The sequence below is a fragment of the Schistocerca piceifrons genome, chromosome X (genome assembly GCF_021461385.2).
Source record: "Schistocerca piceifrons isolate TAMUIC-IGC-003096 chromosome X, iqSchPice1.1, whole genome shotgun sequence".
Classification (NCBI taxonomy): domain Eukaryota; kingdom Metazoa; phylum Arthropoda; class Insecta; order Orthoptera; family Acrididae; genus Schistocerca; species Schistocerca piceifrons.
The window spans coordinates 839,763,671-839,789,294 of NC_060149.1; the positions used below are offsets into that span (position 1 = coordinate 839,763,671).

The following is a 25,624-nucleotide window of genomic DNA, read 5'->3' on the forward strand; positions in this document are numbered from 1 at the left end:
TCTTTAATCTGATGAGACCGATGACCTCGCTGTTTTGTCCCCTCCCTCAAACAACCGACCCGAACCGAAACTTACGACACGTGAACATTTACACCAGTGGCCATTAAAATTGCTACTCCACGAAGATGACGTCCTACAGACGCGAAATTTAACCGACAGGAAGAAGATGTTGTCATGTGCAAATTATTAGCTTTTCAGAGCATTCACACAAGGTTGGCGCCGGTGGCGACACCTACAACGTGCTGACATGAGGAAAGTTTCCAACCGATTTCTCATACACAAACAGCAGTTGACCGGGGTTGCCTGGTGAAACTTTGTTGTGATGCCTCGTGTAAGGAGGAGAAATGCGCACCATCACGTTTCCGACTTTGATAAAGGTCGGATTGTAGCCTATCGCGATTGCGGTTTATCGTATCGCGACATTACTGCTCTCGTTGGTCGAGATCCAATGACTGTTAGCAGAATATGGAATCGGTGAGTTCAGGGGGGTAATACGGAACGCCGTGCTCGATCCCAACGGCCTCGTATCGCTAGCAGTCGAGATGACAGGCATCTTATCCGCATGGCTGTAACGGATCGTGCAACCACGTTTCGATCTCTGAGTCAACAAATGGGGACGTTTGCAAGACAACAACCATCTGCACGAACAGTTCGACGACGTTTGCAGCAGCGTGGACTATCAGCTCAGAGACCATGGCTGCGGTCACCCATGACGCTACGTCACTGACAGGAGCGCCTGCGATGGTGTACTCAACGACGAACCTGGGTCCACGAATGGCAAAACGTCATTTTTTCGGATGAATCCAGGTTATGTTTACAGCATCATGATTTTTCGCATCCGTGTTTGGAGACATCGCGGTGAACGCACATTGGAGGCGTGTATTCGCCATCGCCATACTGGTGTATCACCCGGCGTGATGGTATGGGGTGCCATTGGTTACACGTCTCGGTCACCTCTTGTTCGCATCGACGGCACTTTGAACAGTGGACGTTACATTTCAGATGTGTTACGACCCGTGGATCTACCCTTCATTCGATCCCTGCGAAACCCTACATTTCAGCAGGATAATGCAGGATGTAGGCTACAGTACGTACTGGGAGATGAAGAGGCTTACACAGGATAGAGTAGCATGGAGAGCTGCATCAAACCAGTCTCTGGACTGAAGACCACAACAACAAACAACAACGCATGACCGCATGTTGCAGGTCCTGTACGGGCCTTTCTGGATACAGAAAATGTTCGACTGCTGCCCTGGGCAGCACATTCTCCAGATCTCTCACCAACTGAAAACGTCTGGTCAATGGTGGCCGAGCAACTGGCTCGTCTCAATACGCCAGTCACTACTCTCCACCAACTGTGGTATCGTGTTGAAGCTGCACGGGCAGCTGTGCCTGTAAACGCCATCCAAGCTCTGTTTGACTCAATGCCCAGGCGTATCAAGGCCGTTATTACGGCCAGAGGTGGTTGTTCTGGGTACTGATTTCTCGGGATCTATGCACCCAAATTGCGTAAAAATGTAATCACATGTCAGTTCTAGTATAATATATTTGTCCAATGAATACCCGTTTATCATCTGCATTTCTTCTTGGCGTAGCAATTTTAATGGCCAGTAGTGTTTTTATTTTATTATTTATTTTATGGCCTTCATTGGCCCACTCTAGTCAAAAATACAAAGTTGTAAACAAGTTGTTACACAGGGATACTATTTGGTTCAACAATAACTTAATACGATATTTAGGTAATATAATTATTAGAGTCTATTCTTATATGATAGGTGTTTTGCTCTTCTGTCTGCCCAATATTTCTTCATTCTTTCAGATATTTTCTTTCTTTCTTCATCTGACACCACTCTTCCTGTACTCCTTTTATTGATTTTCGTTTGTAGTCTGGTTTGCGGGTCTTGCAGTATTCTGATTTTCACTGTCTTGTTTTTTAGGTCATCTACTGTAATTTGAAGTTCTTTTGTATCTTCCTTAATTTCTGTGATCCATTTAATGTCGCTCTTGCTATTCCACAATTTTTGTATTATTTTTTTTTTACTAATTCCGATTTCTGGAGTTCTCATGAGATGTCCAAAGAATGAGATGCGTTTCTTCCTGATTGTGCTCATGACTGGTTTTATTTTCTTATATACTGTTTCATTTGATGCTATTCTCCAATGTCCATTTATTTTATACTGTTTATTTTTACATGTCCTAATTATTCTTCTTTCTATTATTAGTATTCTGTCAATTTCTGCTGTATTAGTTGTTTTGAAGATAGTTTCAGCTGCATAGGTTGTGTAACTGTTTTATAGTGTTTTAATTTTGCATCTATAGATAGGCTTTTTTTGTTGTATGTAGTTTTGGTAATGTAATTTGTGTAGTTCAGTTTTTTTATTCGATTCTGCCATGACGACTTCTCATTTAGATTGTATGTTATTGTTTCGCCTAAATATTTAAATTTATCAAAAATTTTGATTTCCTGTTCTCCTATTGTAATTTTGTTTGCAAGTGGTGGATCAGTTAGCATAATATCCGTTTTTTCAAATGATATTCTAAGGACTACTTTCTCTGCTATTTCTTGTAGTGATTTCACTTGTTGCCTGGCTTCTTGAACGGTGTTGGCTAGGAGAGCAAGATCATCAGCGAATCCCAAGCAGTTTAAGCTAATATCATCTTTTGCACTTCTAATTCTTATCATCGTTGGATCGTCCTTGTACCATTCTCTCATTATGTATTCCAGTTCACAGTTGAACAGTAATGGTGATAGGCAGTCACCTTGTCTTAAGCCTGTTTTTATGAGGAATGGTTCCGAAATTTCTCCTCTAAACTTCACTTTTGATTTGGTTTTGGTTAGAGTGAATTGTATTATTTTAATTAGTTTTGGATGGAGTCCTAGATTTCTTAAAATTTTTAATACTGAAGGTCTGTGGAAACAGTCATATGCCTTCTTAAAATCTACAAATGTTATTGCCAGAGGTTTGTTCCGTTTCTTGTAGTATGCCATAATTAATTTTAAACTAATTATCTGCTCTGCATAGCTTCTCCATGGTCTGAAACCTCCCTGATATTCCCCTAACTCCTGTTCTAATTGCTCCTTGATTCTTAAAATTGTAATGTAACGGTAAGATGAATTTTGCAGGATAGCGCCGGACTCGGACGAGGAGCTGTTCGAGCTGGAGCGGCTGGTGGTGGCGGCGGTGCGGGAGAGCCGGCAGAGCGTGGAGGCGCTGATGGGTGCGCCGCCCAAGCCGCTGCACTGCTTCGACGACTGCAGCGACAGCGACGCCGACGGAGACGGCGACGGCGACGGCCAAGTTGCCGGCGCGGGGGCGGGCCGCCACTTCACCGCCACCGTCCCCCCCAAGAAGCTGCGCTGCCTCAACATGTAGGCGGCCGCCGCTGCCGCCACGATTACAAGACTGATTTTCTGTCGCGTCTCGTCGCTTCTCTGTTCGTCCGCTCGTCCGTTCCTCGTCTGCTGTCGTTTACGTCGCGTCGCTTATCTAGTCTGTGCTGCACAAGCGAGATATTTATTAATCGCAAAATTTTATTTGCGGATAATTAAAGCTATTTTTTATTTTCGGAAATGTTGTTCAGTTTTCCGCCTTCCTAACAAACCTTCTTTCCGGCCCTTTCGAAATTAAAGAATTTTCTCCTGTACCCAGTTTGTACTTTCCCACATTTGGCTGAGGCTAGAAGAAACGAGAAACTTGTTAACGGGGGGTAGGAAGTCAAACGGGCCGACTTGGAGCAGGAGAGGCACCAAGGACATTTTATTTTCTACTGTCTATACTTTTACAAATAAATTGATAAAACTTTGTCAGCATGACGAGGAAGGATTCAGGATTCACACTCGTAGCAGTGGAAGTACAAAAACATAACAAAATAAATTTTTTTACATGTGAAATTTCATCGCTTTTTCACTTACTATTGGTTGCATTTGTTGCTATAGGTACATTTTTCTGCACAAGTAAGAGAGATTCTTTGATGAATTTTGCACAGCATACAAACCATACTTACAGGTGTATGAAACTCTAGAATTTTCCAAATCTATTAAAAACTGTCGTAAAAATTGAGATGTTGTTGTTGTGGTCTTCAGTCCTGAGACTGGTTTGATGCAGCTCTCCATGCTACACTATCCTGTGCAAGCTTTTTCATCTCCCAGTACCTACTGCAACCTACATCCTTCTGAATCTGCTTAGTGTATTCATCTCTTGGTCTCCCTCTACGATTTTTACCCTCCACGCTGCCCTCCAATACTAAATTGGTGATCCCTTGATGCCTCAGAACATGTCCTACCAACCGATCCCTTCTTCTGGTCAAGTTGTGCCACAAACGTCTCTTCTCCCCAATCCTATTCAATACTTCCTCATTAGTTATGTGATCTACCCATCTAATCTTCAGCATTCTTCTGTAGCACCGCATTTCGAAAGCTTCTATTCTCTTCTTGTCCAAACTATTTATCGTCCATGTTTCACTTCCATACATGGCTACACTCCATACGAATACTTTCAGAAATGACTTCCTGACACTTAAATCAATACTGGATGTTAACAAATTTCTCTTCTTCAGAAACGCTTTCCTTGCCATTGCCAGCCTACATTTTATATCTTCTCTACTTCGACCATCATCAGTTATTTTGCTCCCCAAATAGCAAAACTCCTTTACTACTTTAAGTGCCTCATTTCCTAATCTAATTCCCTCAGCATCACCCGACTTAATTAGACTACATTCCATTATCCTTGTTTTGCTTTTGTTGATGTTCATCTTATATCCTCCTTTCAAGACACTGTCCATTCCATTCAACTGCTCTTCCAAGTCCTTTGCTGTCTCTGACAGAATTACAATGTCATCGGCGAACCTCAAAGTTTTTATTTCTTCTCCATGAATTTTAATACCTACTCCTAATTTTTCTTTTGTTTCCTTTACTGCTTGCTCAATATACAGATTGAACAACATCGGGGAGAGGCTACAACCCTGTCTTACTCCCTTCCCAACCACTGCTTCCCTTTCATGTCCCTCGACTCTTATAACTGCCATCTGGTTTCTGTACAAATTGTAAATAGCCTTTCGCTCCCTGTATTTTACCCCTGCCACCTTTAGAATTGAGATAATTAACTACAAAATTTGATTTTTTTCTAAACATAAAGTTTAAAACGTAACAGCTCATAAATTTTTTCATAAATTAAATAGATTCTAGAGTTTCAAACACCTGTAAGTATGGTATGTATGCTGTGCAAAATTCATCGAACAGTCTCTTACTTATGGAGAAAAGTGTACCCATAGCAACAAATGCAGCCAATAGTAAGTGAAAAAATAATGAAATTTCACATGTAAAAAAATTATTTTGTTATGTTTTTGAACTTCCGCTGCTACAAGTGTGCATCCTGAATCCTTCCTGGGCATGCTGACAAAGTTTTATGAATTTACTTGTAAAAGTATAGACAGTGGAAATTAAAATGTCCTGTGGTGCTTCTCCTGCTCCAAGTCGGCCCGTTTGACGTCCTACCCCGCCTTAAAGAGACTTTTTTTTAAATAGATCGCAGTTCCCCAGACACGTATATCCTTCAATACCAAACTACTAAAATCACCATTCTTACGTAATGGCGCGCTTTCCCTTCCCAGCAGTCAATTTACGCACTGATGTGAACCTGGCAGCAGATGGTACAACGCCACCATTATCCAAATGGAGGGATTTCGTGTACATCATCAGTGTACAAATCCTGTGAACGTCTGCCCTTTTATACAACTGTTGGGGTACTGTGTGTTTGAGGCGAAGATTGGTGACTAGCCCAGTATTAGGCTACACAGATACAGTAAACTCTAAACTCCCTTAAAACAACAGTCTTCCAGATCGACAGTCAGTATTCAGAAGTGCTGATTTGATACTAGTTGTACTCACCTCCTGTCTTACAAAGTAACATATTATGTAACTATGTGATAAGATATGAGCAAGTTTATTAACAGAAATAACACAGGCTGATTTTTGGGTATTGGTCAAATTTGTATTCTCATGTAGTTCTCACAAGCACCAGTGCAGTCAACAGCCAACCTAGCAGTGAATTTACCAAAGGTAAATAGAGGAAATTAAATTTTGCAGGAAACCTATTCTGAAGCACTGGAATTTTCTTTTAACACATCTTGTTATCTATGGACCTCTCTATATAAAAAACTATTCCAAAATAAACTTGGATACATTCCAGCAATTTACACCGACACTTCATTTGTGACCCATTCAGGTTAGCTACAAACTATTTCTTATCCACTGATCTCCAGTGTACACAGAATATCACTTTCAAGAAAACAAGACTTTCTTAAAAAGACTTCTTTCAGACAAAGACCTGCAAAACATATATGTGAAGCACACAATAACTTCTCAGAATCATTAATTGTGATGTTATACAGCTAGGTCCACATGATAATTATATTAAGACATTGCAGTCAATCTAATTTGTGTGTCATCTATTTATGCAGCAGAGCACCAACAATTCCAGCTGTCATATGTATAAATCTTTCATGAGAAAGGTGAAGATCAAGTGAAGGAAAACTTTTCATTTTTATGAACTCATTAAATACATCACAGTCCGAGTTGAGAACTGGCATATTTTAATACCACCTTATAACTGTAGCATACAGGTTTTTTATTCAATAACTATGTAAACTACTCAGGTATTAAGACAATGGACAAATTTAATTTTTTTAGCTTTAAAGGAGCACATGTATTCAGAGGCCCCTCTTAGTTAATCTTTTACCATTCTGAAGTATGTCTGTGAATGAAGGACATTAAATCAATTACATTTTCTTTACTTTATCATCTATGGACAATAAAAATATAGATAAATCTAGCAAACTGTAGGGAATTCAGTATAGTTACACTAAATAAGAGAATCATTTTAATTACACAACCATATGACTACAGACATGTGTGATCTGTGAGAAAACTAATTAATTGGTCTCACAAATCCTTCCTGCAGAGAGATGTGTGGAAACTGCTTTAGAGACCTGACATCTCTTGCCAAGCAAAAATCTTTTCTTTTACACAAAAGACTACTACATTAATTAAATGGTAGTGCAAATAGTGTAAAAACATATCATAGCTAATTTCAACAGACGATATTCACGACAAACATTATGATAGTTGGTAAAATTCTGGAGTCTTCTAATAGATAACAATGTTCTATAATAGCTTTTTCAGCAGGATTGTCAACTGATTACATAGCATACAAGGAACAGTCTCAGTGCAAGGTCACATGATCAGCCTTTAGTGAGGCTCATTTGCAACAATTGTGTTAATAGTTATGAAAGGTAAAATATTAGCTGCTAATGACTCAACATGTGTAGCAGGCGGACAACAGAAAATGAGTGTCTAGGAGGCGCAGAAATCAACTTTCGATGCGATGTATGTATTACACTTCACAAAATGAAAAATGGCGCGCCGCAGTGATCACAAAGATTCGCACCATCAGGATCGAAGGTGAACTCTTTCGGTATTACAAACCGTGTAGGACGTTTAGCTAGGTGACCACTCTTAAAGAATGCATATAGAATCATATTAGTGTAACGGGGTGATGAGAACAGATGGAATGTGATGGTAAGCAAGCGAATGCGAAACAGTCTGTCGTGAAGCTTATCGTGAAACTCTCTCTTCTTAAAGGCGTAGCTGCAGATAGTGCGATAATATGTTTCATAGACACGGAAAAAACAAACGTCCAGAGGTTGGATTTGTCCTCTGGTTCCAGGTGGTATGACCTGCAGTGTCACACACCTTTCAGGATGCATAGTTTGCTCTAAAGGAATATGATTTTTATACACTGACTAGGAATCGGTCAAAAGCAGGTTATTTTGACCAGCTATCGACAAAAAGCAGTGTTCATATCATAGTTGTAGTTCTCTTACACCCATTTTCCCGTTCTTGCTTACTGTGACGTAAATATTCCCTACTGCCCTTGCAAGATCACGCACACGAGAAATAATAGTAGGGACGGAGCACCTCCGACTTTCACAGTACCATAAATAACTTTTAAGCCAATTTATCATGCATAATGGTATACGAATCCGTTAAGGCACAGACGTTAGCTGATCTTGATACAACCCTCTTGGTAGTCATTTTTCCGTTTAAGAAAGTGTAGGTTTGCACAAAAAATACATTCTGTTGATTGGCTAACAGTACAAGCCCCCGACTACCAACCCATTCTGTGAAAACCGCATATCAATAGCAATTCCCATTTCCGTAACACCTGCGGTGCAGGTTTTAGGTGATCCAGACTGTATACTGCCTTTTAATTCTGAGTTTAAAACTCTCTACCAAAGAATCCGAGTAATGTTCTGAAATTGAAAAGTAGACGGCCGAAATCGGCTATCGCGTAAGTACGCTCATGCCAGGCTACGTCGTTGTATCAAACCTTTCGACTGTTTACTTGTCTGCATTGCAGAAATAGCAGTCCTCTTGCATGGAGACATGTACATCAGTGAGTAGAAGCTAGATATGGTACGACGAATATCCAACAATGCTATCGAAATAGTAACGGAAAATTGCTTGACGAAACTGTAGAAGTTTCCACAAAAACCTGGAAACGTACACACATTGAAGTAGTTTTCCTAAGACTGATGCGCCAGAAGTTAGTGTATGCCATTAGATAGCATATGTCATTATTCCATCCTGGATTTTCCAATGTTTGAACATGCCATAATTTCATATACAAAAACCGTAGCTCACCCTGTGTCTGTGTCATATAGGAAATACGGTTTTATCTTAGCAGTGTAAGCCTGTCCTTCCGCATGCCTGGCATGAGAGCTCTGCGTGGCGCAATAGCCGACTCTTGCCGCATTGCTTTCCAAAATTACTGCATTTCTCGGGGTGTTTTGCGGAAGATATCAACTTCACTACTAAAATGCGCTATATCACTGTAATTTTCTTTCCAAGAGCTATTGAATGAAGTTATCAAAAGCATAAGGTTCCCCATTAAACAAAAAAACACGCTTGTTTCAATATTTCGGTTGATACCAGAATGCAGTGCATTACCATATAAAACGTTACGTACTACCCAGTATATCATCAATTTCGGAAAACCTCGTTTCGATGTCTGGAACTGTTAAGTATATATAGAATGGGCGTTACGTCTTACTTGACTCACCCTGTATAATCAAATGTTAGTTTTTAATTATTTATTGAGAGTACCCTGTATGTTTTATACTGGTTCTCATGTTCCGTACGAAGTTTACCTGCCTGCTAAGACATCAGAATAGCGTTGAGGTGCTTACTTTAGAGTTCGTAATCACGTTTTTGATGTAAAAATTACCGTTTTTTGCGTTGCTGATACATTTTTTCAGAGTTGGAAAATAATATTGTAACATTTGACAAGCGTAATATATGCCGTAAATAATTAATTTGAGGCTCTGATGTGTTTTGCACTATGGTACACATATCGAACTTTGATGACACCACTGATAAGGAGTGCGGGGCGTGATGACGTTATGCATTCAAGGTCATTGATGACGTCATGCATAATCATGGTCATGTGGACGTCAAGTGCTGACCATGGGCCGGCCGGAGTCGCCGAGCGGTTCTAGGCGCTAAAGTCTGGAACCGCGCGACCGCTACGGTGGCACGTTCGAATCCTGCCTCGGGCATGGATGTGTGTGATGTCATTAGGCTAGTTAGGTTTAAGTAGTTCTAAGTTCTAGGGGACTGATGACCTCAGAAGTTAAGTCCCATAGTGCTCAGAGCCATTTGAACCATTTTGTTGACCATGAAGATCAAGAAGTCAAAGTGTGCTTGAGGCCCTGCAGATGAACTGTTAGTAACGTTTCTCATACTGTGCAGGCGTGTTTCTTTAAAGGAACTGTTTCAAATGTTGGCCACCGTGATCGCAGCAGACTGTGCAGTAATGCATCACGGATTGTCCAGAAATATTCTAGCGTTAGCAGACTGATGCGCAACTGCAATGTGCAACAGCCCTTATAACGAATTCCGTATGCATGTCAGCTGTGGAGTTTCATAACCTCCGCTGGCCTCATGATCCCAGCAGGGATCCACTGTTCTGAAATCTGGTAATTGCGCTGTTAATGGAGCAGGAGTACCAATAGCGTTTTGTTGTTTCCAAGCTGTAACTCTATGTGTCTCCAAAACATCATTATTATGAGGAGTGCTCAAAGTACATGATGTTTGGGAGAATTATCAGCGGCAAATATTCCAGGAAGTGTACCGTACTTGTTGAAAAGACTTTTTATACATTTGTCTTATCCTGCTCGTAGGAAGTACATTATGCCCATTCTCAGTATCATTTATAACAGCTGTTCATACAGTCACAGCAGATATGAAACCATAATTTTTCTTGTAGCGTGAGGTTTGTTTGCATTCTCAAGCTTTCACAAATTTTCCTGTCATAATCGTCAGGTGTTAACGGTAGTGTTAATAGGCTGCGCGGTACTTGCATATTTACTTAACCGAGATATTTCGTGAAGACTTTACTATGTCACGGAACTTCCATATGCTACCAGAGGTTACGTCAATGATCGAAGAATGTTGGTAGCGATGTTCATGCCATTCTGTAGTATATAGTTTATGTTAATTTCTCTATAGCCTTTCAGAATCGAGGGCCCGTTTCCATGCACCACAAAGGATATGGCCACTGTCCTATTTAAAGTGGTTGTTGTACATTCTAATATCAACTGCTTCTTAGATGACAGAATTCCCGTTGGTGGATGCATGGGATTTTTTTGTTTGTGACGTTCTGTTCGGCAACAGTAGATTTGTCAAAATCGCAGTATTTATGTGGCGTTGCAGTTCTCTGCAGCATTCTGAAATCATACGTATATATTTACCAATGTAATTGCTACCGCCTTCACCAGGAAGTTTTTGAATTCTAGGAACACTGAGACTGAGACTGTGTTTTAATGGGCATAGTATCTCTTTAATCGGAAAATGAATTAAAACCTTCTCTAGGGCTATGCATACTTTATTTGATGAAGCTCCAAAGGGAAAGATTGCTATAGGCTGTTCATTTTGTGATGACTGAGTGCTTCATGTTTTAGTTTCTTAGAGATTGCTAACTTAATATCTCAGTCATTATCGCTATTCTCCTGGAACGGAATTTAAGTGGTCCTCGGCAGAACCGGGTTTAGCTCTCTGTATCAGCATGTTTAAAACTGTTCTCTTTTGCGTGGCCGAGCCGCCTATCTGATTTTCTTTCAAGCAATAGACCTTACAATAGGAATTTCCCTTCTCTCTCCGTCTCAGCGATGAACTTGATATTAGTGTGCGTATTATTCATATGTTCAATGAACAGGTGAAGGCCTTTGATCCCATGTGGCTAGAGCCTAAAAGTGTCGTCATATTTTTTTTCTCATGTTTCAATAAATGTTCTTCTTAACCAGTGTCCAAGGCAATTCATCTTTCTCTTTATCATTATTAGCAATATTTATCTCATTTCACCCCCTGTGAAGTACTTGCGCATTTTTTGCTCTATCTATTCAGCTCATGCTTTGACACTCCCTCCATTGTCATATTCAGTGGCCACTGACCTCTTTCTATTTTCGTCACTTATCGTTCACGTGTTTGAATGCCGTTTCCTACCTTCTACTTTCCCCCGCCCCCCACCTCCCACACACATCTTCTCCCTTCCCTGCCCAAAAAATAACTACACGAAACATTTGTCCTATTTCTTTTCTAACTTGTAGGCTCAGTTTGTTGATGTTAAATGCTTCCCTGACCATTGCCATTCTGATGTTTATTTCTTGACAACAGGTACTCTCCTCCTTGGCTGAAATACTAGAATGCACTACCTGAAAAAAAATTTGAAGCTCTCAGAAAGCATAGTCGAATGGCAACATATCTTCGTGCATGAAGATACCTTCGGTGGTCATGTACGATAGGTAAAACAGTAGCCAAAGTGCATCAGTGCTGCTCGTGTTTAGTGTTGTTACCGGGCCTGATAAGACATAAAATGGACGTGAACAGCGTTAGATGTTGAGTGAACACTATGAAAAGAAGGAAGAAAAATTAGAGTCTAACGCCCCATCGACAACGAGGTCATATTTAGCCGCAGAGCAAGCTCAGATTAGGGAAGTACGGGAATGGAAATTAGCCGTGCGCTTTCAGAGGACGCATACTGGCATTTATCTTATTCAGGTTAGGGAAAACACGGAAAACCTAAATTTGTATTGCCGAACGGCGATTTAAAGTATTGTCATCTGGAATGCGACTCCATGATCACTATGAAGGACAAGGAGAAGCTACGCATTCGCGTGAGACAGCGTTACCAGCACCTGACATAGTCTGAAAGGGGGCCTCCTTGCGGATCTCGATTTGGTTCAACTGTACAGTACCCAGATTTGCGGGCATTCAGATGAGTGGCACAATGTTGGACAGCATGGGAATGTGATGACGGACATACTCGTTGTCGAAGTTCCCACCGAGAGAGGTAGCGCAGTGGTTACCAAACTGGACTCGTATTCTTGAGGACGACGGTTGAAACCCGCGCCCGGCCATCACGGTTTAAGTTTTCCGTGATTTCCGTAAATCGCTAGAGGAAACTGCCGGGATGGTTCCTTTGAATGGGCATGGACGCTTTCCTTCCCCATCCTTCTCCAATCCGAGGTTGTGCTCCGTCTCTAATGACCTCGTTATCGACGGACGTTAAACACTAATATCCTCGTCCTCCTCAAAGTTTCAGCCGTTGTATCTGACCATCCCAAGGGAGGATCGACATACTGTGCACCTAGAACGTCTTAACACCTTCACAGCTGTGACTACTGTTGTGACTTGGCAAGACAGCCAAGTCACTATGAGAGGAAGCCGAAAGGCACGCGTTTAATGTCACGCAGGCTGGCGTGAGGTCCGGAACAGGTAAGGGAATTTATAGTAGCAAAGAACGTACGTAGCTGCTGAAATACTTACCTTTAATCCATAATTGGTGAACATCGGTCTGACGGTACATGCATCACAAGATAAATAGCAAATGATAATGGCGCCTTGCTAGGTCGTAGCAAATGACGTAGCTGAAGGCTATGCTAACTATCGTCTCGGCAAATGAGAGCGTATTTTGTCAGTTAACCGTCGCTAGCAAAGTCGGCTGTACAACTGGGGCGAGTGCTAGGAAGCCTCTCTAGACCTGCCGTGTGGCGGCGCTCGGTCTGCAATCACTGATAGTGGCGACACGCGGGTCCGACGTATACTAACGGACCGCGGCCGATTTAAAGGCTACCACCTAGCAAGTGTGGTGTCCGGCGGTGACACCACAACTACCATCCGAGAACAAGTAATGAACTCTCTCATCTCACAACATTGGTCGGAGACTAGCGCAGCCAGACTAGGAAATTACTGTCCCATGTGAAGGTTGCCGTTAGCACCACTATACATATGGCTGCATATATAGCGGTGCCATGACTGGGGGCATGAACTGCTGATAATTGCGTCGCATCGTGTTCAGCGATGAAGCGCGGTTCTGCACTGCCCCAAATGGAACTGGAAATGAGCGTATGGCGTTGTTGGCCGAGAGGCCCCATCTGGGGAAGTTCGGCCGCCAAGTGTGACACAACACCCAGTCCACGAGCGGAGACAATCTCAAAGCTGGCCGGTAATCAAACCCGGACCCGCTTGCACGGGAGGCAAGCGCGTTACCATCCAGCTAAGCAGGCAGGCAGCACTATACCGGATGACCGTCATCAAGGAGTTTGGCACTAAATAAGGAGGAGCTCCCACTCTTACAATGTTTTGGAGAGGCACCGCGGTGTTATTCATGGTGTCATGGTGTGGGCAGCCATTGGGTATGACTTGTGGTGATGGCTGGCAGTGAATGAGGGAATTCTGATGGCAGAACAGTACATCACAGACAACCTGTATCCTTATGTGTTACCTCTCTTGTGACAAAATCGTGATTCCATTTTTCAACTGGATAATGCTCCTCCACACAAAGCACATACCTCTATGAACAGTCTGTATGATGCTTAGATACTCCCATAACTAGTACGATCCCCAAATCTGTAACCTATAGATCATATGTTGGACCAGCTTGGACGTCCACTCCGTCTAGTGCCAGTACTCAGCGTACAAAGGACCAATTGTGACAGTTGTAGACCAGCTTGCCACAGGAGAGTATACAACAGATTAATGACTCCCTTCCCATGTGAATCAGAGCAAGCACCTAGGCCAAGGGCGTGCAATGCCTTACGATATGTGGGCTCATATTGCCAAGTTCTTTGTAAATTTGATTCACTATAGTAATCGCTGAAGTAACATCACATACCCTTCGGTGCATGACGTTTAATTTCATTTCCTCTCCCCTTTCTAGGTCCTTAACCCTTTTTCTCATACAGTTTATTCGAATGTTTTTACTTCCTCAGTTTTGGCTCATCTTTCACTCCTAGCCATTAAAATTGCTGCACCAAGTAGATGACGTGCTACAGACGCGAAATTTAACCGACAGGAAGAAGATGCTCATCATCATCATCATCATCATCATCAGATGATGATGAGCATCTTCTTCCTGTCGGTTAAAGGAAGAAGATGCTGTGATATGTAAATGGTTAGCTTTTCAGAGCATTCTCACCAGGTTAGCTCCGGTGGCGACACCTACAACGTGCTGACATGAGGAAAATTTCCAACCGATTTCTCATACACAAGCAGCAGTTGACCGGCGTTGCCTGGTGAAACGTTGTTGTGATGCCTCGTGTAAAGAGGAGAAATGCGTATCATCACGTTTCCGACTTTGATAAAGGTCGGATTGTAGCCTATCGCGATTGCGGTTTATCGTATCACGATATTGCTGCTCGCGTTGGTCGAGATCCAATGACTTTTAGCGGTGGGTTCAGGAGGGTAATACGGAACGCCGTGCTGGATCCCAACGGCCTCAAAACTATCAGTCGAGATGACAGGCATCTCATCCGCATGGCTGTAACGGATCGTGCAGCCACGTTTAGATCCCTGAGTCAACAGATGGGGACGTTTGCAAGACAACAACCATCTGTACGAACAGTTCGACGACGTTTGCAGCAACATGGACTATCAGCTCGGAGACCATGGCTGCGGCTACCCTCGACGCTGCATCACAGACAGGATGGCCTGCGATGATGTACTCAACGACGAATGGCAAAACGTCATTTTTTCGGATGAATACAGGTTCTGTTTACAGCATAATGATGGTCGCATCCGTGTTTGGCGACATCGCGGTGAACGCACGTTGGAAACGTGTATTCGTTATCGCCATACTGGCGTATCACCCAGTGTGATGGTGTGGAGTGCCATTGGTTACACGTCTCGGTCACCTCTTGTTCGCATTGACGGCACTTTGAACAGTGGACGTTACATTTCAGATGTTTTACGACCCGTGGCTCTACCCTTCATTCGATCCCTGCGAAACCCTACATTTCAGCGGGATAATGCAGGATGTAGGCTACAGTACGTACTGGGAGATGAAGAAGCTTACACAGGATAGAGTAGCATGGAGAGCTGCATCAAACCAGTCTCTGGACTGAAGACCACAACAACAAACAACAACGCATGACCGCATGTTGCAGGTCCTGTACGGGCCTTTCTGGGTACAGAAAATGTTCGACTGCTTCCCTGGCCAGCACATTCCCCAGATCTCTCACCAACTGAAAACGTCTGGTCATTGGTGGCCGAGTAACTGGCTCGTCACAATATGCGAGTCACTACTCCTGATGAACTGTAGTATCGTGTTGAAGCTGCATGGGCAGCTGTACCTGTACACGCCATCCAAGCTCTGTTTGACTCAATGCCCAGGCGTTTCAAGGCCGTTATCACGGCCAGAGGTGATTGTTCTGGGTACTGATTTCTCAAGATCTATGCACCCAAATTGCGTGAAAATGTAATCAAATGTCAGTTCGAGTATAATATATTTGTCCAATGAATACCCGTTTATCATCTGCATTTCTTCTTGGTGTATCAATTTTAATGGCCAGTAGTGTATATGATCTCACAACATTGGTCTGAGACTAGCAGCAGCCAGACTAGGAAATTACTGTCCCATGTGAAGGCTGCCATTAGCACCACTATACCAATGGCTGTACATGTAACGGTGCCATGACTGGGGGGCGTGAACTGCTGATAAATTGCGTCGCATCGTGTTCAGGGTTGAAGTGCGATTCTGCACTACCCCAAATGGAACTGGAAACGAGCGTATGGCGTTGTTGACCAGGAGGCCCCATCTGGGGAAGTTCGGCCTCCAAGTGCAAGTCTTATTGCAGTCGACGCCACATTGGGCGATTTGTGTGCCAGTGATGAGGATGAAATGATGATGAGGACAAAACAACACCCAGTCCACGCGCAGAGAAATTCTCCAATCCGGCCGGGAATCAAACCAGGGCCCACTTGCACGGGAGGCAAGCACATTACCATTCATCTAAGCAGGCGGACAGCACTATCCCAGATGACCATCGTCAAGGAGTATGGCAGCAAACAAGGAGGAGGTCCCAGTCTTCCAATGTTTTGGAGAGGCATAGCGGTGTTATTCCTGGTGTCATGTTGTGGGCAGCCATTAGGTATGACTTCTGGTGACGACTGGTAGTGACTGAGGAAATTGTGATGGCAGAACAGTACATCACAGACAACCTGTATCCTTATGTGTTACCTCTCTTGTGACAAAATCGTGATTCCCTTTTTCAACTGGATAATGCTCCTCCACACATAGCACATGCCTCTGTGAACAGTCTGTATGATGCTGAGATACGCCTATGACCAGTAAGATCCCCAGGTCTGTGGCCAATAGATCATATGTTGGACCAGCTTGGACGTCCATTCCGTCTAGTGCCAGTACTCAGCGCACAAAGGACCAATTGCGACAACTGTAGACCAGCTTGCCGCAAGAGAGAATACAACAGGTTAATGAAACCCTTCCCAGGTGAATCAGAGCAAGCACCTAGGCCAAGAGGGTGCAATGTCTTGCGATATGTGGGCTCATATTGCCAAGTTCTTTGTAAATTTGATTCCCTATTGTAATCGCTGAAGTAACATCACATACCCTTCAGTGCAAGAAGTTTAATTTCATTTCCTCTCCCCTTTCTAGGTCCTAAACTCTTTTTCTCATACAGTTTATTAGAATGTTTTTACTTCCTCAGTTTTATCTCATATTTGCCCTTCTTTCCTTTTTCCTAACAATTGTGTTCTCGGTTTTCCTCTTATTAAGTTTAATCCCACAGCATTGACATGTTGCGTTCAGATCTTCTATCATGGTCTTCGCTGTTAGCTAAAATCGCCAGATAATCAGCCAATTTAACAGTTTGAACATATTACTGAACCATACTGATTAGAATAACAGGGAAACAAAAATATTGTCTGACAGTTGCACACTAAATATTCATGAAAAAATTTGCCTGCAGTTTTGCGTTGCTCATTAGTTACAATCAATACTCATCACTTTGTGTCTCAAGTGTGATAAGTGTGATCCATGAATTCGTTAAACCAGGAAATATCATGCATTATGGTTTGCTAAAATAGTTGAACTGATGTGTGACAGAGTTGACCTCTAACAAGCAACCGCTTGAGTGCGAGGTCGCGAAACGCCAATGATGTTTCCAGCATTCGACGCCCCACATATTGCCTACAGTGCAGCCACAATGTTGGCTGCTAATTGCAACAGGCGTCGGGACTGGAGGTGTCCAATGCTGAGTACAGCATGAGATATGGAGCATAGTTGCACTACTTAGTGGACGAGTAACTCACAACAGTGTTACAGTGCTAGTGGTGTCGATACAAAGCAGAGTAAAGGCAACGATAAATAAAGCAAACATTGCAATATATCTACAACAACAACTGCTGAAGTGACATTTCACCGAAAGGAGCCCAAGGAATTTCGCAGAGAGAGGGAAGTGGTAGATGAAATATCAGCATTTCTGCAAGATGAGTCACTGGAATGTGAGGTATCATATACGCTCGACTGTGCGGACAATTGTGCATGAGGAGTAGAAGGATGACGATACGTTCTTAACAAGTGAAAGTGATACTGAAATAGGCTCCGAACCATGTAGTTCATCACCCTTGTCAGACAGATAGCCACAAATCTCGTCTCCAGTGAAACATAGTGAAGGACAGTCGTTGTCCAAGTAGCGTTTACTAAACATAACTATGTACATGTAAGACCATCTGCAGCATAGTAAAAAAATACAATTATGAACAGATTTGGAGTAAGTCTGCAGTAATACGACCGCGTAATGCATAAGAAAAACTACGGATATTCAAGGCGCGGCAAGGCGCATTTGTTAGAAGAACTGGTGTTTGTCCATTTCAAGATTGCTCCAATACAATTAACAGAATGTGCGTGATAGTGACCTACTGCGTTATGCACATCAAATTACCCGCGACATAGATTACAGTGATTTCAAGGGAAGCAGTTGATGGTTGCATAACTGCAAACAGTCCTTCAGAATTGGAAGACGTAAGATAACTAAATTTCAAACAAAGCCTCAACTTGACGATGCACAGCAAACTTCGGAATCGGCCTGAAAATAGGTAGATAAATTAGAATACCAGTGGTGTTTGTTATAGGATTCTAGTGCGAGTCGTTTACGAGATATCGTATTTTGAAAAGCTCCCACACCAACACTTGTACAATACCTGTGGTAGCACGCACTAAAGAACAACACACGTGCATACAGTCGTAGGTGGATGCTGACCAGCAACGAGACAACTTTTCATCACAGGTTGTGTTCAAAACGACCACCGGCAGCTGCAATACACGCTTCCAGTCTCGTATGGAATGAGTGCTGCACACCTGCTAGCATTTCAGTGATGTCCGAGCAGGCTGCAGTAATACATCGTTGCACATCATCGGGTGCAGCGTCTTTCAGCTTTCCCCGCAGAGCAAAGTCTACAGGCGTCAAATCCGGGGAACGGACCGGCCAACGTACAGGTCATTTGCGTCCAATCCAACGGTTTGGAAACAATTCATGAAAACATGCTATAGTACGTCGTGTACTATGGGCTGGAGTGCCGTCATGTTGGTACCACGAGTTCCTCCTAGTCATCAGAGGAACGTCTTCTACCATCCCTGGAAGATGTTCTGTTAGAAGGCTGTGATACTTGAGTGCGTTCAGTGTTCCGTCTACGAAAAACAGGTTCACTACCCCACACCACACCTTTACCCTCCATGGACGCTGACGTTCCACTTGACGAAGCCAATGGGGACTGTCAAGCGCTGTTGGATGCTGTTAAAGCACATCATTCTGTTTAAAAATTCACATGGGCTTCCGTATATCGATCGATACAAGAGGTAAGATTCTTTATTGCATACTGAATTACGTGCCCCTTAGCGTACTATCATTTGCCAAAAACCTCGTTTTGATACTTGTTCAAATGGCTCTGAGCACTATGGGACTCAACATCTGTGGTCATCAGTCCCCTAGAACTTAGAACTTAGGTTTAAGTAGTTCTAAGTTCTAGGGGACTGATGACCTCAGAAGTTAAGTCCCATAGTGCTCAGAGCCATTTGAACCATTTTTTGGGGAGCACAACTCAGAACGACTTACAGCAACATCAGGTACAGAAAAGACAGGTAATGCAGTGCCGGTGTCGGATTGCATCATCTGATCACCAGGATGAGAACCCGTAGAATCCCGTTGTCCCACCGCCTCAAGGTGGAGGAGGGTTGGTATTTCACTGGACACAGTAAAGACTGGTCAGCAGGCAACCACTCTGCGGGAACATCTGAACACACGGTGAAGTGGGGGACGCAGATACAACACACATTTCAACATCAACAGAAGCAGCTACATCATCTCTGCAAATACTGAAATCACAATGAACGTCAGTAGACAACTCAGTACCGCCAGAAGGTGCACCCTCTGTCAACGCCGTATCAGAAGAACGAGACTGGAGAGGGACGCTCTCGAAATCTGTACCGTCCTCAGTCTGACGGCGTTCGACTTGCGCTGCAGGAGCCGTCGTCGCCTAATGGACAGCGGCCGCACCGGGACGGTGGAAATTCGCGAGGAGTACGGGGTAACGTTGCCCCAACATCGCTTAAAGCTGGAGACTGACTGTCAGTAGCCTGTGAACACACTATGTCTGCTAATGTTAAAGGAAGACATTCCTGATAAGACGACATCAGAACAGTAGTACGGCGTGGACAATCGGATCTGAGATGACCGCTTTCGTTACAGATAAAACAGGTTCCTCCTTGCCCTGCATACGTAACATGGATCCGGTAACCACAAACATTTAAGTGGGAAGGAATATTCTTTTTAACGCCCATGTCCACAGCCCGGATACCATTATAACACTGGAAGCGATGTTGTGCTGACCAGCGTTCCCATCGGATATGCCCTATGACTCCAGACGGAAGCAACGCTGTTTTAAGAAATGAATCGTCCACTTCAGGAGGAAGGTTATAAATTCTAACCGGAGTATACTCGAGTGCCGCATTTTCAAGGAGGACTTGACTAACGGAACCATCTCGATGTGTAAACAACACTTTGGAACCAACCCGAGAGAGAAGCCGTTCTACTTGAACGGGATCATAAAACTTCATAAAGAATGCATACAAATCAGAATCAAAGTAAGCAGTATCTACCTGATCAGGTGTAACACGGACAACATCAGCCAACCAATCGTGAATTTCTAAAGAGCCGGGATGAACACGACGCGTACTCTTGTCAAAACTGAAACAAACAGTAGCTCGACGAAGAATAGACTTAGAGTCGACAGACACCATGGCGCGGGCAGAAAACACCGCCGCCGAGAGAAAAACGACAACAAACTCCGCTACGTAACTACGACGAGACTCCGGCCGATACACAAACAAGACTGCGCTGCGGCGCAGACGGAAGTTAACTACGACCAGCTCGCTCGACGCGCAAGGCGACACATTAATTGGGGTATACGTATTTCTTTTTATTATTAGTTTTGCATTCTGTCTTCTAGATAGAGAAGTTTGTGAAAAATAACGCACAATCATCTTCTACTGGTGACATATGGTTACCTTTCGATGACGTTTATCTTTATTTCATTGCATCCCTTTAGCTCTTAGGGCTTGCCAGCATATTGTTTGTCTTTTTTATAAAACTTGATCAAGAAGTTTCCGTTCCAAGGCAGCACAGTCAGGAACCGGTATGCTAGTCAGCAAAGTCGCCTTGAGCATTGAGGCAATCACCCCATCGACGCAAAAGGTTGAAGATACCCGTTTGCTAAAACACCGTGTCCTACGTGCGGAAAACCATAACTGGCTGCTGCACATCCTCGTCCGACAGGACTCGTCCAACCTTCAAGGTACACTACTGGCCATTAAGATGCAGATGATAAACGAGTATTCATTGGACAAATATATTATACTAGAACTGACATGTGATTACATTTTCACGCAATTTGGGTGCATAGATCCTGAGAAACCAGTACCCAGAACAACCACCTCTGGCCGTAATAACGGCATTGATAAGCCTGCGCATTCAGTCAAACAGAGCTTGGATGGCGTGTACAGGTACAGCTGCCCTTGCAGCTTCAACACGATATCACAGCTCATCAAGAATAGTGACTGGCGTATTGTGACGAGCCAGCTGCTCGGCCACCATTGACCAGACGTTTTCAATTGGTGAGAGATCTGGAGAATGTGCTGGCCAGGGCAGCAGTCGAACATTTTCTGTATCCAGAAAGGCCCGTACAGGACCTGCAACATGCGGTCGTGCATTATCCTGCTGAAATGTATGGTTTCGCAGGGATCGAATGAAGGCTAGAGCCACGGGTCGTAACACATCTGAAATGTAACGTCCACTGTTCAAAGTGCCGTCAGTGCGAACAAGTGGTGACCGAGACGTGTAACCAATGGCACCCCATACCATCATGCAGGGTGATACGCCAGTATGGCGACGACGAATACACGCTTCCAATGTGCGTTCACCGCGAAGTCGCCAAACACGGATGCGACCATTATGATTCTGTAAACAGAACCTGGATGTATCCGAAAAAATGACGTTTTGCCATTCGCGCACCTAGGTTCGTCGTTGAGTACACCATCGTAGGCGCTCCTGTCTGTGATGCAGCTTCGAGGGTAACCGCAGTCATGGTCTCCGAGCTGATAGTCCATGCTGCTGCAAACGTCGTCGAACTGTTCGTGCAGATGGTTGTTGTCTTGCAAACGTCCCCATCTGGTCACTCAGGAATCGAGAAGTGGTTGCACGATCCGTTACAGCCATGCGGATAAGATGCCTGTCATCTCGACTGCTAGTGATACGAGGCCGTAGGGATCCAGCGATTCCATATTCTACTAACAGTCATTGGATGTCGACCAACGCGAGCAGCAGTGTCGCGATACGATAAACCGTAATCGCGATAGGCTACAATCCGACCTTTATCAAAGTCGGAAACGTGATGGTACGCATTTCTCCTCCTTACACGAGGCATCACAACAACGTTTCACCAGGCAACGCCGATCAACTGCCGTTGGAAACTTTCCTCATGTTAGCACATTGTAGGTGTCGCCACCGGCGCCAACTTTGTGTGAATGCTCTGAAAAGCTAATCATTTGCGTATCACAGCATCTTCTTCCTGTCAGTTAAATTTCGAGTCTGTAGCATGTCATGTTCGTGGTGTAGCAATTTTAACGGCCAGTAGTGTATTTTTGAAGGGACCGAAGGCGCGATAATCGCATGGGAAGAGATGAGGACTGTAGAACTGGTGCTCGAGTGTCTGCCACTTGAGTGGACTTAAGCTTTACGATGATCGAAGGACGTCTTGTGTCGAATCGCGACCAGAGAGAACTTGCTCTTCGGCAACCAATAAAAGAATAACAGCACTTGCTCCTGTTTGGACACATTGGTAATAACGTCAACATAGTTCACTTTTCCGCATTTACCGCATGAATGTCGGAATGGCAAGAATGCCACACTAATTCCTTGCCTACATGTCGGTGATTATATACCCGCATCGGAGTCCTGTCACGTTATGCTACGCAGTCAAACAGAAACTTTTGATCGCCCTTTATAGAATTTCATCTGTGATTTTTAATTGGATAATGCTATCACTATCCATCGTTCATGCCTTTGACTCTTTCTTTAACATCTTGGCGTTATTCTACTTATTCGACTTCTTTCTTCATTACTTCTCACCCATGAGTGGATGAACGTGTGAGACGCGTACACTTTGTTGTAAAAACGTTGTAGTCCTAGACAAAACAGCTCTTTCCCTTCCTTTTGTTCCGTAGCTTCTTGTACAAGGTACGTATGGAAGTTTCTTGCAGCGTAATCGGTACTTCTTAGTGCATTATTCCGAATCTTGTATCTTTCGAGTTTTGGCCGCAGAGTCCCATGCTGGCAATACATAACAGAATTTAAAGTTTTATGGGAGTACAGTGGATTCGTAAAATACTGAATCGACACATATCACATAAAGAAAAGTGTTGGACCGCCAGGATAAAGATCTGTAGCATCTTACACGTTATGTTTCTAGCTGTGCCAGAGGTATAATATCGTACCGAAACATTTTACTGCCTTCGGCGAAGGAATCCGTTCCCTTCTGTTCCGCAGAACTTGCTCTCCGATGAGTCTATGTTTACGACTTTTGGGCGGCCACATTTCGTCAGACAACAGTACAAAAACCAATGCGTTATCTTGACCAGTATACATGTTTGGCAATGATCACTTTTGAGACAAGCTCCCCTCTTCATTAAAAATATGAACGCCACTAACACAATGACACTGTTACAACTGTGTGTGTATGATGATTGTGTTTGTGTTATATTTACGTACACTATTACCTTTGCTTCTACTTCTGGATTACCTCAGGGAAGTGTATTGGCGCTTTGCTGTTCATGTTATGCATTAATAACCTGGCAAAGAATATCAAAATAAAGGATTTTTTTAAAAAAATGATGCAGTTATAAATACTGAAGTAATACCTGAAAGAAGCTGCAAAATTATCCAGTCAGATCTCAATGAAATTTCAAAGTGGCGCAGTATTGGAAATTTGTTTTCAGTGTACAGAAATGAGAAATTATGTACTTCACAAAACAGAGAAAATTAGTACTATGACTTTAATATCAATGAGACACAACTGGAATCAGCCATCTCATACAAATACCACTGTATAACGATTTGTATGGATAATGGAATAATCACAGAGTCTCGGTCGTAGGTGGAGCAGATGACAGGCTTCGCTTCATTGGGAGGACGCTGGGAAAATACTATCAGTTTGCTAACCAGACTGCTTACAAAACATTTGTGTGTCCCACATCAGAAACTTAGTCAAGTGTATAGAACACATACCGAATAGTACTAACATAAGATACTGAACGTGTTAAGAAACGGGCAGCAACATTGGTCGCAGATTTGTGGGAGTCACGGGAGAGCGTCATGTAAATGCTGCAAAACCAGCATCAGTACACGCTCGAAGATGAACGCCAGTTATCCATCGAAAGCCCACTTATAAAGTGTCAACAACCAGTATTGAGTGAAGAATTTAGAAACATACTTCAAGCCCCTATGGATCTGTCCATAGGACCGCGAAGACAAGATTAGATTATGTTCATATTTGACATTTCATTGTCTGAGAACACCATTAATTACTATGAAACTCTTAATCTGCGTTGCAGTTAGGCGTGGCTCAGCCCCATTTTGAGAGATCCTGTAGTTGAGTTGATTTGGGGGGAAGAGACCAAAGAGCGAGGTCATCGGTCTCATCGGATTAGGGAAGGTTTGGAGAATGAAGTCGGCCGTGCCCTGTCAAAGGAACCAGGAATTTGCCTGAAGCGATTTAGGGAAATCACGGAAAACCTAAATCAGGATGGCCGGACGCGGGATTGAACCGTCGTCCTTCCGAATGCGAGTACAGTGTGCTAACCACTGCGCCACCTCGCTCGGTGATCCTGTAGTGCCTGACATTTTTATCACTTGGCCTTTACAGGGATTGTGGCTGTCATCACATCTGTGCCAACGAAGATAAAAAAGAATGAAGTACAACCTAACACACACATTTTCTCAGTCAGACGTCGAGAGTCACTCACATGCTGATCCGCTCTCCCATGACAGCGTAGCCATCCGTCTTCATCACCTACTTGCAGGGGCTGGTCGCCCTGTAGATGAGATAAAAATGAAAGCAGGACAGGGAAAGCTAAAGTAAGTGAAATGTCTTAAGTAAAGTTAAATGTGAATGTATTTTGTGAACAAAAATAAACATAAATTGAGGTAGCTCTGACAAACAATTATACTTTTCTACTAACATTTACAAATGATTTGGCGAGTTGCTTGCCCACTGTAGGAGAGATACCACACACGTAAAGAAGGGTGATATTGTAGTGGCCTTGTTGCTAAGAACGACGCTCGCGGTGCCGAATGCGAGCGGCGCTTTCGGTATGACTGCATGGTAACAGCTACCGTAACAGCTGAATCTCCCAACCACCTACCACGCTCCGTACACGTTGCTGCTTCCATGAGGTTCGAGAGAAATTCGTGTTGAAATAAGGCGCTAACTTCCATGTTGCAACCACAATTCCTATATCTTCAAGCGACTGCATAAATTGAGACCTGCAGATTTATTTATTTACTAGCTGAGTACCCGACTTAATACGTTTATGTGTTAATTTCAGTCATCTACTAGTCGATCTCTCCCTTCCCTCTCTCTCCATTCATCTCTCCCTTTACCCCCTCTCTGTCTGTCTCCTCCTGCCCCTTCTATCTGCCCATCTTCTCCTCCTCCCAC

General features: G+C 43.4%; 1 protein-coding gene across 2 annotated transcripts in view; it reads left to right on the forward strand.

The window, feature by feature from the left end:
- LOC124722474 (putative glutathione-specific gamma-glutamylcyclotransferase 2) overlaps window positions 1-3,572 on the forward strand; it is a 29,266-nt gene extending 25,694 nt beyond the window's left edge. For both annotated transcript variants that reach the window (XM_047247629.1, XM_047247630.1), the window contains one exon: window positions 3,125-3,572. In XM_047247629.1, the coding sequence (XP_047103585.1) occupies window positions 3,125-3,374 (250 nt within the window). In that variant the 3' untranslated portion in view covers window positions 3,375-3,572. The remainder of the gene's footprint in view (window positions 1-3,124) is intronic.
- Window positions 3,573-25,624: the final 22,052 nt, after the last annotated feature.